This window comes from Phodopus roborovskii, unplaced genomic scaffold (assembly GCF_943737965.1).
Source record: "Phodopus roborovskii unplaced genomic scaffold, PHOROB, whole genome shotgun sequence".
Lineage (NCBI taxonomy): Eukaryota > Metazoa > Chordata > Mammalia > Rodentia > Cricetidae > Phodopus > Phodopus roborovskii.
Genome location: NW_026126525.1, coordinates 35,627,567 through 35,645,008, shown reverse-complemented (window position 1 = coordinate 35,645,008; position 17,442 = coordinate 35,627,567). Strand labels below are relative to the sequence as shown.

General features: G+C 38.1%; 1 protein-coding gene across 1 annotated transcript in view; it reads left to right on the top strand.

Annotated features, from left to right (window-relative positions):
* Nucleotides 1–14,264, top strand: part of Ube2k (ubiquitin conjugating enzyme E2 K) — a 48,319-nt gene extending 34,055 nt beyond the window's left edge. Inside the window, exons 4-7 of the mRNA XM_051198400.1 lie at nt 2,972–3,054; nt 10,327–10,426; nt 13,601–13,729; nt 13,994–14,264. Coding sequence (XP_051054357.1) covers nt 2,972–3,054; nt 10,327–10,426; nt 13,601–13,729; nt 13,994–14,068 — 387 coding nt within the window. The 3' untranslated portion in view covers nt 14,069–14,264. The remainder of the gene's footprint in view (nt 1–2,971; nt 3,055–10,326; nt 10,427–13,600; nt 13,730–13,993) is intronic.
* Nucleotides 14,265–17,442: the final 3,178 nt, after the last annotated feature.

The following is a 17,442-nucleotide window of genomic DNA, read 5'->3' as shown; positions in this document are numbered from 1 at the left end:
TACAGTGTCCTTGGAAGTCTGAAGACTGTCTTGTGTCTCCTGGAATTAGAATTAGAAATAGTTGTATGTGAACTGGGGAGATGGCTCAATCGTTACGAGCAGTGGCTGCTCTTCAACAGGATCTGGGTTTGATTCCCAACACCCACATAATGGCCGTGCCTTCCTGGACACCAGGTATACGTGTGGTATACAGACAAACATGCATACAAAACATCCTTATACATGAAAATAAAACAGTAAAGATCAGAACCTTTGGCTTTCTTTAAATGCAGTATGTATGTATTTAGGTTTTTCGAGACAGGGTTTCTCTGTGCTTTGGAGCCTGTCCTGGAACTAGCTCTTATAGACCAGGTTGTTCTCGAACTCACAGAGATCCTCCTGCCTCTGCCTTCCGAGTGCTGGGACTAAAGGTGTGCACCATCACTGCCTGGCAATCCACAGTTTATTTTTTTTTTTAAAAAAGAAACAAACATCATGATGGTTTGAATGGTGAAGCCTAGTCCTCTGGAAGAATAACCAGTTCTATTAACCACTCAGCCATTTCTCCAGCTCTAAAATTGAGTATTAAATATCAATACTAATTATTGTAAAGATTTATTTTTTATTTTATGTGCATTGGTATCTTACCTACCTGTTGGTGTATGGGTGTTCAATCCCCTGGAACTGGGATAACAGACAGTTGTGAGCTACCATGTGGTGTTGGGACTTGAAGCTGGGTTTTCTGGAAGAGCAGCCAGTGTTTTTAACCAATAACCCATCTCTCCAGCCCACTAGAACCAATCTTCAAAGTGTAGTTCTGCTTGTTTTAAGTGATACAGTTTTTTCTTCCCTTTAAGTGAAGTATTTTCCATTGTGGAGTAAATATAATATCCTTAAGAAGTTTTTTTTCATCAAAGTTAATGATGGAATTGTGAACTGGTGCCTAGCATGAAGAAGGAGCTGTATATTTGTTGAATTAAAGAGTGAGGGAAATGGAGATTGTACATGGTAGGAAGATAGAATAATACTGATAACTGTTACAGTTTCCTGTAACTCCAGCTCCAAGGGATCTGAGACCATTTCTAGCCTTTTCAGGGACCTATACAAGTATAGTTCCAATGTGTGCACATGTGTGAGCACATACACATGAGCACACAAATAAAAATAATTTTTTTCTTTCTGTCTGGTTTTTAAAGATAGGGTTTATCTATGTCACTTTGGAGCTTTTGTTTTGGTTTGTTTTTCGAGACAAGGCATTGCATTGGAGCCTTTCCTGAAACTCGCTCTGTAGACCAGGCTGGCCTCAAACTCATAGATATCTGTCTTGCCTCTGCCTCCCGAGTGCTGGGATCAAAGGCACTTTTTTAAGATTTACTTATTATCTATACAGTGTTCTGCCTACATGCCAGAAGAAGGCACCAGATCAAATTATAGATGGTTGTGAGCCACCATGTGGTTCTGGGAATTGAACTCAGGACCTCTGGAAGAGCAGCAAGTGCTCTTAATTCTGAACTCTCCAGCCCCCTGAATTTTTTTTTTTCTTTTTCCTTTTTTTTTTTTTTTTTTAAAGAAATGGTTGGCCATGATGGTACACACAGAGGCATGATCTCTGAGTTCGAGGTCAGCCTGGTCTACAGAGCAAGTTCCAGGACAACTAGAGCTACACAGAGAAACCCTGTCAGGAAAAACAAATGAACAAACAAAAAGAAATGGTTACTGTGTATAAGACCTGTTACTTGATTTTGTCTGAATTTGAAAGAGCTCTTGTTCATCTCTGTGATAATAGCAAGTATATGCAGTGTCAGGTACTATAGACTCTGAAGATGTTACAATAGATGGTGGACACAGAACCTTTTATTAAAGATGGGACAAGGCAGAAATTACAGCTTTGATATAGGGAGAAATAAAGGGTACCGTGGGAATAGGTTAGGTAGAAGTTATAAATTATGGGAGCTAAAATATGACTTTAGCTCAGGGAAAGAGTGTATAGAAGAATGTTGCTGAGAAAAGAAATGGCACAAAAGAGTTCAGGCCAAAAAAAAAAAAAAAAAAACAAAAAAAAACAAAAAAAAAACCCTTGACTATGATACATGATACTGAGGCAGAGAGTAGAATATGGGATTGAAGGAGACCTGAGCTGTGGTCTAAAGTCAGGCTAATAGCATGGTCTTACACCAGATGAATGAGCCAGCCTGTCACAAATATCCAAACCAGGAATGAACATTTTTTTAGAGCTGTTGAGAGAAGGTAGTTATTGCTGAATACTGAATACAGTGGAAGTGTTTGTTTTTGTAGCCCCGGCTGGCATGAACTGTCTAGGCAGATCAGGCTGGCCTCCAACTTTTACAGAGATCTGTCCTCTTCTGGTTCCCCATTGCTAGGATTAAAGATGTTGGCTACCATGTCCACCTTGATTTTACTTTCTTAAACTCTATAAGATTGTTTCTTTTTAGTGTTTGACATATAATAGTAGACCTTCAAATATTTATCTGATTTCTCTGATAAATCTAATAAATATTTATCAAAGAATTACCTAATAATTTTTTAGAATAACTTGTATAGAAAAATTGGGGCCATTGTAAGCCATTAGTACAAATGCATCCATCTTTCTCTAAGCCTGCTTTTGCTCCTTACCTTAAACTTGGGTAGATATCATTTAATGTTTTCATTTGGTTATACATGCTGTTTTATTGGATTTTATAGTCTTATTTCTCACATCTATCTTAATACTAGGTACAGTGTAAACATCTGATAATTAGGTATGTTTGAATGTAGGATGTATGTCAAAGCTTTAAAATATGTCATTGACCTTTGGTCTACTGAAAGCTTTGCTTTCCATATGGCTCCTTGGAAAAATATGTCATAAAAGTGTATCATTTCTCTTGTGTGATACCATCTTCTTCTAGTTCTATTTTACTTTTACATGTTGGCTTTTTGTGTTGTTTTATTTTCCTCTTGTTACTTAAAAACTCAAGTGTGCTTTGTATTCTAGGTCCGGTTTATCACTAAAATATGGCATCCTAATATTAGTTCCGTCACAGGGGCTATTTGTTTGGATATCCTGAAAGATCAATGGTAAGAAACTTCTGAATTTGCTCTCTCTTCTCTGTCACATAGGAGAACCAAAACCAATAGTGTTGAGTGTGTTAAATCTCTAGAACATAAGTTATACTTCAGGAATAGTTTACAAATTCTCTTAAGTACATTATTGAAAATTTGATTTTGATTGATACCATGATAGCTATTTAAAGGTAATATCAGGTACTAATTTTACATTTAAAAAGTCTTGGGTTTCTTATTTTGTTATCTAAGGAAGGTATTTGTAATAGACTAAAAATGTAAGTTGACACAGCCATCTTTCACTCAGATGAAATATAGGCAAAGGTTGTTCAAAGTTGTATTAAGTGAATACAGTTAAGGCTCTCAGGTGTCACAGTTCTTTGGTTAATTTATATTCTTTTGCATAAGTCTTTCACTTCATTTGCCTGGTTATTTTCTTTGTATATTTTTGGTTTTGGTTTTGTAAGTATGTATGTGTGTGTGCATGATTTTACCACAGTATACTATGGAGGTCACACAACAGCCTGCAGACTTCTATGCACTGCACTGTTTGGGCCCCGGGATTGAGTTCAAGGTAGCAGCAGTCTTGGTGGGAAGCAGCAAGCAGTTAAACTTGCTGAACTATTTCATTGGTGCATATGCATGCACAAGTACACTGTTTTGTTTTGCTTATTTTTGCTTCAAAGGTTTTTCTGTGAAGCTCAAGCTGGCCTTTGAACTGGAGCTTTCTTTCCTGCCTTGCACTTCAGTAGTGATTGAGTATTTAAAAGTTCTTGTAGCTTTCAGTTTTAAATCCCCCTTCTTCCATTTGTTTGGTTGTGTGGCTACTACTAGCTTTCTAATTTGTGAGATGATGTTCATGTTTATTTCATTGGCCTGAGAGAATTAAATATGTTGATTCATGTGATACCTTTAGAATGAAGCCTGGTATATGTTAGCAGTAATTAATCTGCTGGAGAAGGTTTAGCCATAGAATGTTCTTACTCACAATTAGCACATGATCTTATTAATGAAGAAACTGGGTCCAGAATTATAAAATGAAATCGAGTAAAGTAGTATATACACTTGTGATTCTTGCACTTGGGAGACTGAGGTAGGCTGATAAGTTTGTGCTACAAAATGAGACCCTGCTGTGAAAGGAGGGAAATAAAAGTGTGACTTCACCAAAGGAAAATGGTACTATAGTAAGAATACATGGAGCACTGATCTTACAGAAGTCATGTATTAGTGTTCAAGCAGTTCAAGTTTGTGTTTAACTCTGTAAAGGAGAGAAAGTAATGTTTTAGACCACTCTTACTGGAGTGATGACATTTAGTATATGGGCAGTTTGGTTTATTTGACTGTAAACAGGGTAGGATTTCTGTTTTGGTTTCTTCTTGTATCTTATTTTAGAATATATTTGATTAATCACTTTTTTTTTTTTTTTTTTTGGCCAGTGTCTTAAAAGTCTAGGTCTCATGGTTTTGTTTTTGTTTTTGTTTTTACATTTTGTTTACAGCATGTCACTGTGATGCCAGTGCATATTAGCATAATTGGAGATGTTCTCTTTATTTTCCTTCCAGGGCATCTATTTAGCTTTCTTTTCCTGTTTCCACTCCATAATCTGCTTGTTTTTCCTGTGTCTTCCAGGTGCACATGAGTATGCTGCAGGGCAATGAGTTCTAGACTCTTCTCCTTTGCTTCTTCTAATTTCATATTTTTCCATTTTTACCTTAGCCTCATTGTTGATCTGTTTACATTTATTTTCACATTAAAATATGTATGTGTGCACATGTAATAAGAACATAGAGCATGGAGAGAGGCAGAAGACAACCTCCTGTATTTGGTACCCTTTCTAACATCAAACTTGACAAAATTTGACATCAAGGTCCTCTTCTCATTGAGCCATCTTGCCAGGCAAATAAGAATCTTCCTTATACTCCAAGCTCATGTTGTCTATTTATTTGTATTTAATTATGTAATAAACATCTTAACTGTGTTAAACCCCAACCAACCTAAAACTGCTATTTCTGAAGTTGGGGATGCACAACTTTTTTAAATCTCAGCATCCAGGAGGCAGAGGCGGGCAAGTCTTTGTTAGTTAAGAGGCCAGTCTGGTCTACAAAGCCAGGGTACATAGTGAAATACTAACTTTAAAAAAAAAAAAAAAAAAATCCTTTGGGGATGGAGAGATGACTCATCAGTTAAAAACACTGGCTGCTCATCTAGAGAATTCAGCTTGGATCCCAGCACATGCATGTTGTAGTGCTGTGACATTCAGTGCCCTCTTCCAGCTAAGGAGCACTAAGCTCACACGTGGTTCACACGTGGTAAACAGACATACCTTCAGGCAGAACAGCCATATGCGTAACTAAACATTTAAAAAAAAAAATCTTTTTGCTTTTTTCCTTACTCATTTAAGCTCATGGCAGTTGTACATCTGCAGTTATGATCTTGGAAACCTCATTATGATGTTAGAGTTTCTTTTCCTTTTTTTTTTTTTTTTTTAAAGTTGAGACAGTCTCACTGTGTGGCATTGGCTTGCCTGGAACTTGTTTTGTAGATAATCCTGGCCTTGAACTTAGAGATCCACCAATCTGTCTCTCAAGTGTTCAGGTTAAAGGCATACAACACCACACTTGGATTTTCTTTTTTCTGATGTCATGTACGTGTATACCCAAATCTGTTGGTAAAAATTGGAGTCTTACAAGCAGCTTTCTACTGTCTCTTTGAGTCACAGTTCATTTTCTTTTTGTCTGGATGATTGCAGTAGCTTGTGCCCTCTTAGTCTCTCACTCTGCTCTACTCAGGCCATTTTCAGTAGTATCAAAAAGTGTGCATGCGTGCCATGGTGTACTTTGAGGAGACAACTTTTCTCCTTCATCCACCCACCCACCCACCCACCCACCCACCCACCCACCCATCCATCCATCCAGGTCTCACTATAAAACCAGACTAGCATGAAAGTCAGAGCTTTCTCTGCCTCTGCCTCCTAAGTGTTTGGATTTAAGGTTGTACCATCCATCATACCTGGCTAGTATTACTTAAGAAAAAAGTTAATACTCTTTATTTTGAGAATTTCATATATGTATTCATTGAAATATGATTATATCTCTTCTCATTTCTCCCCCTTAACTCCCTGAATATTCTCTGCCATGATTTCTCAATTTCATATCTTAATGCTTCCTTATTTATTCATTTATTTTTTTAATAAATCAGTTTGTTACCAGCCTCCTTTCAAATACTATCTTTTGTCAGACATTCCTAGCTCCTAATTGTGCAGATGTCGTGAGGATTTTCATTTAAGTTCCTAAGCATCAGCTGAGCATGAGTAATACAGTCCTAAAGTTCTGGTGCTTGGGACAGAGACAGGAGGGAGCAGTTCATCCTGTGTGTCATCTACACTGCCCCAGTTCTGCTGGTGCTTCTAGTCAGGAGGGAGGGACCTTGAACGAAGCTGACTGCTTTAACACTTGCTGTTTCTAATCAATTATGTTTTTTTTTAAATTTTATTTAAATATATTACCTCACATGCACCCTGACCACCCTCCCCTCCCATCCCCCGACCCCAATTCCACAAGTAGGGTTATGCCATCCAGGTGGGGTCATGTAGATCTGTCAAGGGACTAGGACTTCTCTCCTGTCACTAGGTTAAGGGAGTATCCCTCCATGGGGGATGTGTCCGCAAGGTCCTTTTGTGCACCTGGAATACATCTTGGTATCACTGTCTGAGGTCCCTTAGAAAAGCTGCTCAGACCTTCTAGCTGAGACCCATATTCAGGGGGGCCTGAGTCAGTCCCATGCTGGATTCCCAGCTGTCAGTCTGGGGGCCTGTTAGCTCCTCCTTGTTCAGGTCAGCCGTCTCTATGTGTTTCTGCAACCTGGTCTTGTCCTCTCCCTCTGCATCTGGATTCTAGTTTGACTCAGTGTTTATGTATGGGTGTTTGCTCCTGTTTCCAGCAGGTACTAGATGAGGGCTCCATGATGATGGATAAGTTAGTTGTTGATCTCATTATCTTGGAAGGGCATTTATGGTAGCCTTTCCACGGTTGCTGTAATTGTTAGTTGTCGAAAGTCTTGTAGGACTCTAGACCTTTCTTTAGGTTCAGTTTTCTCTTCAAACCATTAATGGCTTCTTCTCTCTCTCTCTCTCTCTCTCTCTCTCTCTCTCTCTCTCTCTCTCTCTCCCTCCCTCCCTCCCTCCCTCCCTCCCTCCCTCCCTCCCTCCCTCCCTCTCTCTTCTATTCCTATCCTGACTCAATCTTCACGTGCTTTCCTCTACTCCCCTTCTCTTTCTCCTACTTCTCTCTCCATTTGCTGTCCCCCGCCACTTCCCATGTGCTCTGGGGGACTTGTCCCTTTCCCCTTCTGTGAGGAACTTTATATGAATCTTTTAGAATACACCTTGTATCCTAGTTCCTCTGGTGGTGTGAATTATAGGTTGGTGATACTTTGCTCTAGGTCTGAAATCCATATATGAGCGAGTACATACCATGTTCCTCTATTTGTGACTGTTTAGAAAGTCCTTAATTTCTTTCTTATTTCTTCTTTGACCCATGTGTGGTGCAATTGCACATTGTTCAGTTTCCATGAGTTTGTAGATTTTCTGCAATTTGTGTTGTTGAATTTCAATTTTAAAGCATGGTGGTCTGATAAGATACAGGGGACTATTCCAATTCTCTTTCTGTTCAGGTTTGTTATGCCACCTAGTATGTGGTCGATTTTAGAGAAGGTTCCATGTGGAGCAGAGAAGAAGGTATATTCTTTTGTGTTTGAATGAATGGAATGTTCTATAGATGTCTGTTAAACCCATAACTTCTGTTAGTTCTTTTGTTTCTTTGTTGAGTTTCAGATTGGTGGTCCTGTTTAGTGGTGAGAGTGGTGTGTTGAAGTCTCCCACTATAAATGTGTGAGGTTTGAGTTTTAGTAGCGTTTCTTTTATGAATGTAGGCGCCTTTGTATTTGGGGCATAGATGTTCAGAATTGAGACTTTTGTGTTGATGGATTTTTCCTGTGATGAACACGAAATGACCGTCTTCATCTCTTTTGATTAATTTTAGTTTGAAGTCTAACTTGTTAGATATTAGGATAGCCACACCTGCTTGCTTCTTGGGTCCATTTGATTGGAAAGTCTTTTCCCAACCTTTACCTGAGGTAATATCTATCTTTGAAGCTTAGATGTGTTTCTTGTATGCAGCAGAAGGATGGATTCTGGCTTCATATCCATTCTGTTAGCCTGTGTCTTTTTATAGGTGAGTTAAGACCATTAATGTTGAGGGAGAGTAAGGAACATTGATTGTTAATGCTTATTTGTTTTAGATTTGTTGGTAGCAGTGGATTTGTGAATATATTTGTCCTGCTTTACCCTTGGTAGTTGTTGCCTATGTCTTTGTGAGCGTAGTTAACTTCCTTGGGTTGGAGTTTCCTTCCAAAACTTTCTGTAGGGCTGGATTTGTAGATACGTACTGTCTAAATTTGGCTTTGTCATTAAATATCTTGTTTTCTCCGTCTATAGTGATTGAGAGTTTTGCTGGGTATAGTATCCTGGGCTGGCATCCGTGGACTCTTAGTACTTGTAGAACATCTATCCAGGACCTTCTGACCTTGAGGGTTTCCATGGAGAAGTCAAGTGTAATTTTGATAGGTCTGCCTTTATATGTTACCTTTAGGATTGCCTTGTGTATTATCCATGGAAACTGAAAATATTCACTGGTTTGCTTTGTTTCGAGACAGTCTCAGTGTGTAGCCCTGGCTGTCCTGGAACTTGCTCAGTAGATAAGACTGGTCCCTGGCATTTTTTTGTTTGTTTTTAGGAGTTACAAATTCAACCAGAAAAGGTTAAGATTGATGATTGTGTGGTCAAAAATAGAGCATACTATAGGGACAGAGGCAGGGCTAGGGATATAGTTCAGTGGTAGACCGCTTTGCCTTCACAAGGGCCCAGGTTGACATCTCAGTTCCTCAGAAGACTATACTGTTTTATACATATTAGCCTTGTACTTTTTATGTTCATTAACATTTCAGTATTACTAAAGCAAATTTTAAACAAATAATTGCTTCATAAAGACGAAGGTTGTTAAATATATTTAGAAGCATTATTTAAGTAATAACATTTATTTTTATTTCTAATTAGGTATATGTATTGGTGTGGGTATATGTAGTCTGTATGGGTGCCTAAGGAGGCCAGAAAGAATTAGATCTCCTGGAGCTAGAATTACAGGCCATTGTGAGCTGTCCAGCATGGGTGCTGGAACCTAAACTCAGGTCCTCTGCCAAAGCAGTACACATGCATAACTGTGAGCCATCTCTCCAACCTTAAGGGATCATGCTTTAAACAAAAATTCGTTATATATTCGTTATTGTGGAACTTTTTTCCCCCCCTTTGGTTTTTCAAGACAGGATTTCTCTGTTGCTTTGGAGCCTGTCCTAGAACTCACTCTGTAGACCTGGCTGGCCTTGAACTCACAGATATCCACCTGCCTCTGCTTTACCAGTGCTGGGTTCAAAGGCATGTGCCACCAATGCCCGGCTTATTATGCAACTTTTAAAAGGTAATTTATTTGCTTGTTTTATTTGGCATGCTCTTAAAAGAGATGGCTGGATATGTGGGTCAGTAGTTAAAGGTATGTACTATTCTTTGAAGGACCCAAGTTGAATTCCCAATACCTATGTTGGATGGGATAAAACTGTTTGTAGCTCCATCTGGAGAGGATCAGCTGCTTCTGGCTTTTGTAGGCACCTGTATTTACATGCACATACATAAATATTCTTACAATTAAAAACAAAACTTTCAGAAAACCCACAGGTTATATTAATATTAATAACTTTTAAGTATCTATTTATTAAGAAATCTGGGTAAGGGACTAGAGGTTGCTTAGTGGATAAGAGCACATGTTCTTGTAGAGGACTTGGCTTTGGTTCCCAGCACTGGAACAGCAGTTAATCATCTGCAACTCAAGTACCAGGGGATCCAGAGCCCTTTTCTGACTTAGTGGTCATCAGGCACTCAGCTGCACATACACACGTGGAGACAAAACACTCATACACATAAAAAATATTTTGTTTAAGAAGAGAATGAATTAAAAATGGAGCCAGTAGATAGAGCTTACACGAGAGGTAAAAGTAACAACGAGAAAAGTAAGGTCAGATAAGGATGCAATGATTTAAATTGCCTTAGTAATAGGCTCATGGTAAGAAATGGCAATTACACATACATTAGTTAACTCGTTTCAGTTCAGAAAACATACACTTTGTTTAAGTCATTCAGCACCCCTTTTAAGTGGGATGTTTTCCTATTTTGAAATTTAGGGCGGCAGCAATGACTCTGCGCACGGTATTATTGTCATTGCAAGCACTGTTGGCAGCTGCAGAACCAGATGACCCCCAAGATGCAGTAGTAGCAAATCAGGTAAGAAGGCAGATTTTGAAAGACTGTCTTAGACATGTGTATATGAATTTTAATATTGGATGTCAGCATATGAACATTAAAATTGGGACTAAATTTGGAAATGATTTCATTGGATATATGATAGATGCTATTTCTTAATGTATGAAAGAATTCCTCAGTGAGTACCTGTGTAGATTCTACACATGCACTTTATCATTTGTGCAGTTTTGTAACCCTCTTTCCATGCCTTTTTGGCTTCTTCCTGGTAGTAATCGTAATAACCTCCCACCACAGAAGTGGGCCGGACAGTAGTGTCATTTTCATGTGTGTTGAAGAGAACTTTTTCCTTTTACCTTTAATGTCTCTAACGGTGAGGGAAGATATATTCACTCTGGTTGGTTTGGGCAATCTTATTTTATAGGAACTGAGTCATATACATGTGTTTGCTATCTAGTCATAGTAACAGTGGCTTCAAAAGTTTAAATTACTAGAATTTCTACTTCAGACATAGTTTGCCAACCTCTACTTTAAAGTATTCTGGTTATGATTTACTGAGCATTTTTGTTGTTAAACAACATGTTCATTCAATTTATGAAATACTTCCCTCTTTTCTCCCTATATTTAGAGATCATTCTTAGTTCTTATGACTATTCCCACCCCTATTTTGAGACAGGGTTTCTCTGTGTAAGAGTCTTCCTGGCCTTCTTGAAACTCACTCTAAACCAGGCTGAGCTTGAACTCAACAAAGATCCCCTTGCCTTGCCTCCCTAGTGCACCACTGTCTGGCCATTGTTACTCACTTTTAAGGATAGCTGTTCTATCCTATTGTTGTTCCCCTTCCATTGTATACATGTCCTGAATGATCAAAGCACCCTGAGGAATTGCTTGTGCTTGACCTTTTCCCTGATCCAGCGTGTGTGGCCGTGTACTCTAATCCCAGCAATTGGGAAGCAGAGACAGGTGGACCTGCTGTACTAAGTAAATTCCCGACCAGGCAGAGTAACAAAGTAAGACCCTGTCTCAAAACAAACAACCCAAATCAACTGGTTAGGAACTCCACTGTCACTCACTTATGACCTAATATTTACATTGAAGAGGTCTTTCATGATTTTTACTTTTTTACTCTTACGTTATTTGAGTTCATGAATTTCTGAGATCATAATCATTTTTATATTTATTTTCCTTGTGTCCCCTTTTGGGAAGCATTTCTTATATATATATATGATATTTTTTTTTTTAAAGTGTACTTGTGTGTGCATGTGCACACATGCTTGCTTCATGTTTTAAGTGTGGGCACAGGTACCTCACAGCATTCATGTTTGGGCCATCTTCTTCCATGTACTTGGGTTTGAGGCTTCAAACTCTTCTTGTATTTGTTTGTTTTGTTTTTTGTTTTTTGTTTTTTTTTTTCTTCAAGATAGGGTTTCTCTGTGTAGCTCTGGCTGTCCTGGAACTTGCTTTGTAGATCAGGGTGGCCTTGAACTCACAGATCCACCTATTTCTGACTCTTGAGTGCTGTGATTAAAGGTATATGCTATTACTGCCAGGCTTTTAGTTATGAAATTCAATCTGTCAGACTTATGCAGCTAGTATCCTTAGCTGCTGAACCATCTTCCTGGCCCAAATTTCTTTATCCTTGTCTTCTTTAAAACAACTTTTTCCTTTTTTTAAAATTATATATATACATGTATGTGTATGTGCCCTTGAGTGCCAGTACCTGTTGTGATCTGAAGAAGGTGTTGTCTATATACCCTTGATTTTGGCCACCTGATGTTGGTTCTGGGAAGAGACACATATTCCTTCAGGCTTCCCTTTATGGCTTTAAATATATATTTTGACACCTTTCTCTCTTCCTTCTCCTTGAAGATCTGCTTTTTTTTTTTTTTTTTTTTTTTTTTTTTTTTTTTAATGCATGCTTTCTTAGTTCCATCAGTGGACTTAAAATGCTTGGAATTGGGGTTTTTGCATTTTGTACATGTGTGCTATTCATTAATAATTTGGTAGCAGAAGTCTCTGTCTTGAGAAGTTTAGCTTTGATTTTCCCACAGGTTGAGATATAAAATCAAAGCTGACTTTTAACACCTAAAATAATTTTGCTTGTCTGGTTATAAAGTATAGATTGAAATACATTAAGTATCTTTTATTTTTTTTTTGAGACATGGTTTCTCTGTGTAGCCCTGGCTGTTCTGGAGCTAACTCAGTAGACCCTGCTGTCCAAGAGAGGACTGAAAGAAAGAAATAATTTACTTGCCTTCTGTCCTGGGGCTAGAGAGATGGATGGCTCAGTGATTAGGAGCTTAGTGATTAGGAGTTCCTGCTGTTCTTTTAAAGGACCAGAGATGAGATCCCAGTGCCCACATTGGGAAGCTCATCACTGCCTTCTTCTTGACCTTCCTGGTCATTTCCACATATGTGTGCATGTAAATATATATATATATATATATATTTACATGCATATATATATATATATATATATTTACATGCATATGTAAATAAAAATTTCAAAAAATTTATTATTGGTACTTTGAAAAGACATATTAAGTGGCTGGGAGGTGGCACACACCTTTAATCTCAGCACTTGGGAGACAGACAGGCAGATTTCTGTGAGTTTGAGGCTAGCCTAGTCCACAACATAAGTTCCAGGACAACCAGGACTGTTATACAGAGTATACAGTAACCCTGTCTAGAAAGTACAACAAAAAAGGAAATATTAAATGAATTGACAGTTTGTACAAATGAATTTACCTCATCTCTTTCAAATTCATGTGGCAAACCTTACTGTCTAAAAGGACTCTGAATTTTAAATTTTCCTAAAGGGCGATACAAGTTAGGGTTTTTGAGTGTTGGGTTTACTTTGATTACTACACAGAACAGTTCAAAGAGAGGCATCTCAGCTAGAGCTTGGCCTAGTAGTATAGCTGGTTATATTTATCAGCAATGTTCATGTCATTTCACATTTTCAAAGCTTCATGTTTTGAATGACTCACCTTCAGTGGAACACAAATCAGTTTGTGTTTTGTCACAAGGGGTGCTGGTAACTGAACTTGACTCAGCTAGCACTACCATTCACTGATCCCCACAGCCCCAGCCCAAATGAGCCCCATCTTAGATAAAAATGTATTTTCTTTAATTGAGCTGCTATGGTAACTCTCACTGTATTGTCATGCTAATCATTTTTTCCTCCCCTTCATGTAGTACAAACAAAATCCTGAAATGTTCAAGCAGACAGCTCGACTTTGGGCACATGTGTATGCTGGAGCACCCGTTTCTAGTCCAGAATACACCAAAAAAATAGAAAACCTGTGTGCTATGGGCTTTGATAGGGTAAGTACAGGAGGAATTGATTTGAGTTCTTCATTCTAAACTGCTCTGAGTCCTTGGGACAGGTGGGCTAGCAATGTAAAAAAAAAAAAAAAAAAAAACCCAAAAAACAGTTTTGGTTAATAGTGTTTTGTTACTGAAATCAACGATTCTTTTTGTTGATTCCAGTCACTGGTAGAGTAAAGAATGCAGGATTCTCAATGCTTAGTGTTTTTCAGAGCTTAGTGTTTCCTTGAGATGTGATTGCTCTTGTCCTCTTCTTTACAGAATGCAGTAATAGTGGCCTTGTCTTCAAAATCATGGGATGTAGAGACTGCAACGGAGCTGCTTCTGAGTAACTGAGGCCTGGGACTGCTGCCAGCCATTGTCACCTCTTCCTGAGGAGCACCAACATCTGTTATTTTTAGGGTTCTGCATAAATTTCTTTTCAACTGGCATTCTTGCCTAATGATGTTATCTAGGCACCATTGGAGACTGCAAAAGAAAAATTCCCTGCTCTGTAAATAAAGCTAATTAAACGTCTGTGTAAATTTAAAAAGGGGAAATACTTTAATTTTTTTCTTAATAGTGTAAAAATTCTTTGAGCTAAGCTAAAACCATGGAGAAAACATGCTACGTTAGTATTTAGCAGTGTAACAAGACTAGCGAGTTTGCTTCAGGGTTCTGTTGAATAACTAGGATTAACACTGAGTGTCGCCCGCTCACATTGTCCTGTTGCATCACAGCTACCTTAAGCATTTGAACATGGATCCTCTGTGCCTGTGAATTTACTTGCATGCTTGTACTTGACTTCTTAGGATGGGTAGCTGAAAAGACCACCCTTTTAAGCGTTAGGAGATTGTTGAATTTTGAGATTTATCTGGATTTAAAGATGACCTAATCAGAGCCTTTTGATCCCTGTGGACAGGTAGGGACACTCTTATTTTTTCCCTGCTACCATCCAGAGCTAAAATTCTCATGGTGAATTTTTCTGTGTTTGGTGGGAAATGTGCTGAGGAAGTGTCCCTTGTTCCATTTTAGGTCATAGGTTTGAAATGTTTTGTCCGAGTTCTTCACTATGTAAGTAATAATGTAAAAATGGGGCTGCCAATTTTATTTCTCTTACAAAAGAAGTAACCACTTGATGTTGCAGTATTCCCAGATTTAATAAGAGGACCCTACTTAGTTTTTCAGTGAATTACAAAAAACTGATGAAATCTTTGGAAACTTGAAGGATGCAGCCAGCTGTTTGCAGTAGTGTCCAATTTAACTGGGACTTTATAGTTTGCTTTTATCAGACACTTGAGCGTCACTCTTCTTGCACTCCCCTTGTTGACACATAAAAGCTGTTGTGTCTCATTGTACATACTTCAGATGCACATAGGAATTGGGGTGTGTTATAAATCTAGCTTTCTTTATGATGTTTCTAATAATGTGAGAATTGAAACTTTCCCTTCTCTTGTACATAGACTTCTGTTCTTATTGACCATCACATCTCATTCTAAGTTCCAAAGTTTGAAAACTCAAACACATAATTTAACCATCTTAATAAGGTTCAAGTGAATTTATATAGGCAGTTGTTACATAGGAGATACCAACTATGAATTTTGAGGACCAATGCATAAATAACAGAAATGTAATGGAATCAGAATTAAAGTAAGGCTCTCTATTGAAAGTCATATTCTAAAAGTTTTGTTTTCTTGAAGTGTTCTTCATCTTACAGTCATAAAATGTTTGGAAAATACTTTCTGAACCTATTAACTCAGCATAACTTCATTTAACTTTTCAATAATCTTGATACTACAAGCAATAAAAGAACCATTAAATATGTAACATTAAAGATGTGAAGGTTCTTCCAGGAATTTGTAAGACTTTCTCAGTTACTAGTGACTCTTAGGGTTGCTGTTCCTGCACACTAAATCAAGCTGCTATGTTGTTCTCCATGTTTGCAGATGCACACATACCCTATTGCAGCCTCATCCTTTATTGCTGTAGTTTATTTCCTAAAAATGCCAAAGGAAACTAGTTTTTCTTTATTTATTTTAAATAGCTAAGACTTTGTACTTTTCTTTATATTCTGAGATTAGATGGAATTGTGTGAAATCATGGGCAGTTGAGTTCCATTGTTGACTAGAAAGATTTTTTTTTAGTGGAGGTGGCTTGGTAACACTAATACTTGGATTATTTAAAAATACAAAATACCTTTGGGCTTTACCCTTTGCCTGTATTGTCAGGGAATATTGTCTAGTTAGACACAGATGAGAAATAACTCAGATGACTAGAGTCAAGCATTATCCAATTTGCTCTTGGAAGCAGCTATGTCCTGCTTTGAAATCTTCCTACGCCTGCGCGCGCACGCGCGCGCGCACACACACACACACACACACACACACACACACACACACACACGTCTCAGACTGGTCCCATCCTGTGTGTACTAAACATACTGAAGTGTCCCCAGCACCCAGGAAATTGGAGAAGTATATATAGTATGTGGTTTCACAGATTTCCTTTGTAGAACTTAATTTTCAGTTGGGGGTGGTGGCAAATTCTCTTGTGATCCCAGCTCTTGGGTACCGGTACCATGAGTTCAATGCTCTCTGGGTTGCATAAGCAAAACTGCTTGAGATTGGTCCTCATTTTCATTTAACATGATGAGATCCTTTTCTGGTGTATTTCCTCCTTGTCCTCTTTTTAAATCCCCCCCCCCCAATTGCTGGTAGGTTTCGTTAATCAAAAACAAAAAAGCTTCGTTTTTTAAAATTCTGGTATTAAGTATGTTTAGGAAATGTATTAAAATTAAAACATTAAAAATTCATGCCTAGTAAAATATATCCTGAGGGAAATTATTTTTATAATTCTGCATTTGATAATTTTACAGTTTACAAGGTCCTAAAAAGTTATTATTTATGTCTGGGCATGGTGGCACATGCTTTGAGCCCCAGGCTTTTTGAGAGGCAGGGGCAGGCAGATTTGTGAGTTTGAGGTCATCCTGTTCTACATAGCAAGTTCCATCACAGCTAGGGCTCCCCGACCTTGTGGGAGCATCCTCCTCCCCAGTAATTTTAGTGAGCTCTCATTTAGAGCATGCAGATTTACTACAAATCACTGAACCCTCTCTAGTAGACTTTTAAACAATCCAGTCTTTTTTCTGAGCTTGTGCCTGACTTTTAGTAGGAAATTTAGTTGTAAGCATGTTGGGATCAATCACAGAAAGATTTGACTTCAAACAAAGGATGTAGATACTTAAGGCAACTGGTACTAACCAGTGCCCCAAGTTTGTATCCTTTGGGGTTTTTTAGTTTACTTGAACACATCATCTTCAATAATCTGTAAATGTTTGGAATCTTGAGTAGTTTGCTTTTGAGAAGTGTAACCGATGAAATGAGATTAAAACACTTTTTTAAAAAAGCTTTTTATATTCATGATTGTTGGTGGTATTTAACACTATGCAAAAATCTTGAAGTGTCTGTGGGAAGGAACTGGCAGCAGGCTTTGCTCCTTATGCACTACAAATGCAGCACATTATTTTCCTGGTTAGGCTGATGAGCTGTTTACCAATGTGAAAAGCAGAGATCCACTGTACGTGTATCAGGATAGCAAGTAGGATGTTCTTGAAATCCAGTGCGACAACACCAGAAATGAAGTTTTGATGGTATAAGGATTTAAGATGAACTTGGGCAGAGAATAGTAGAGTCAGGTATTGTATACATAGATGGAACCAGTGTTTAGATAGG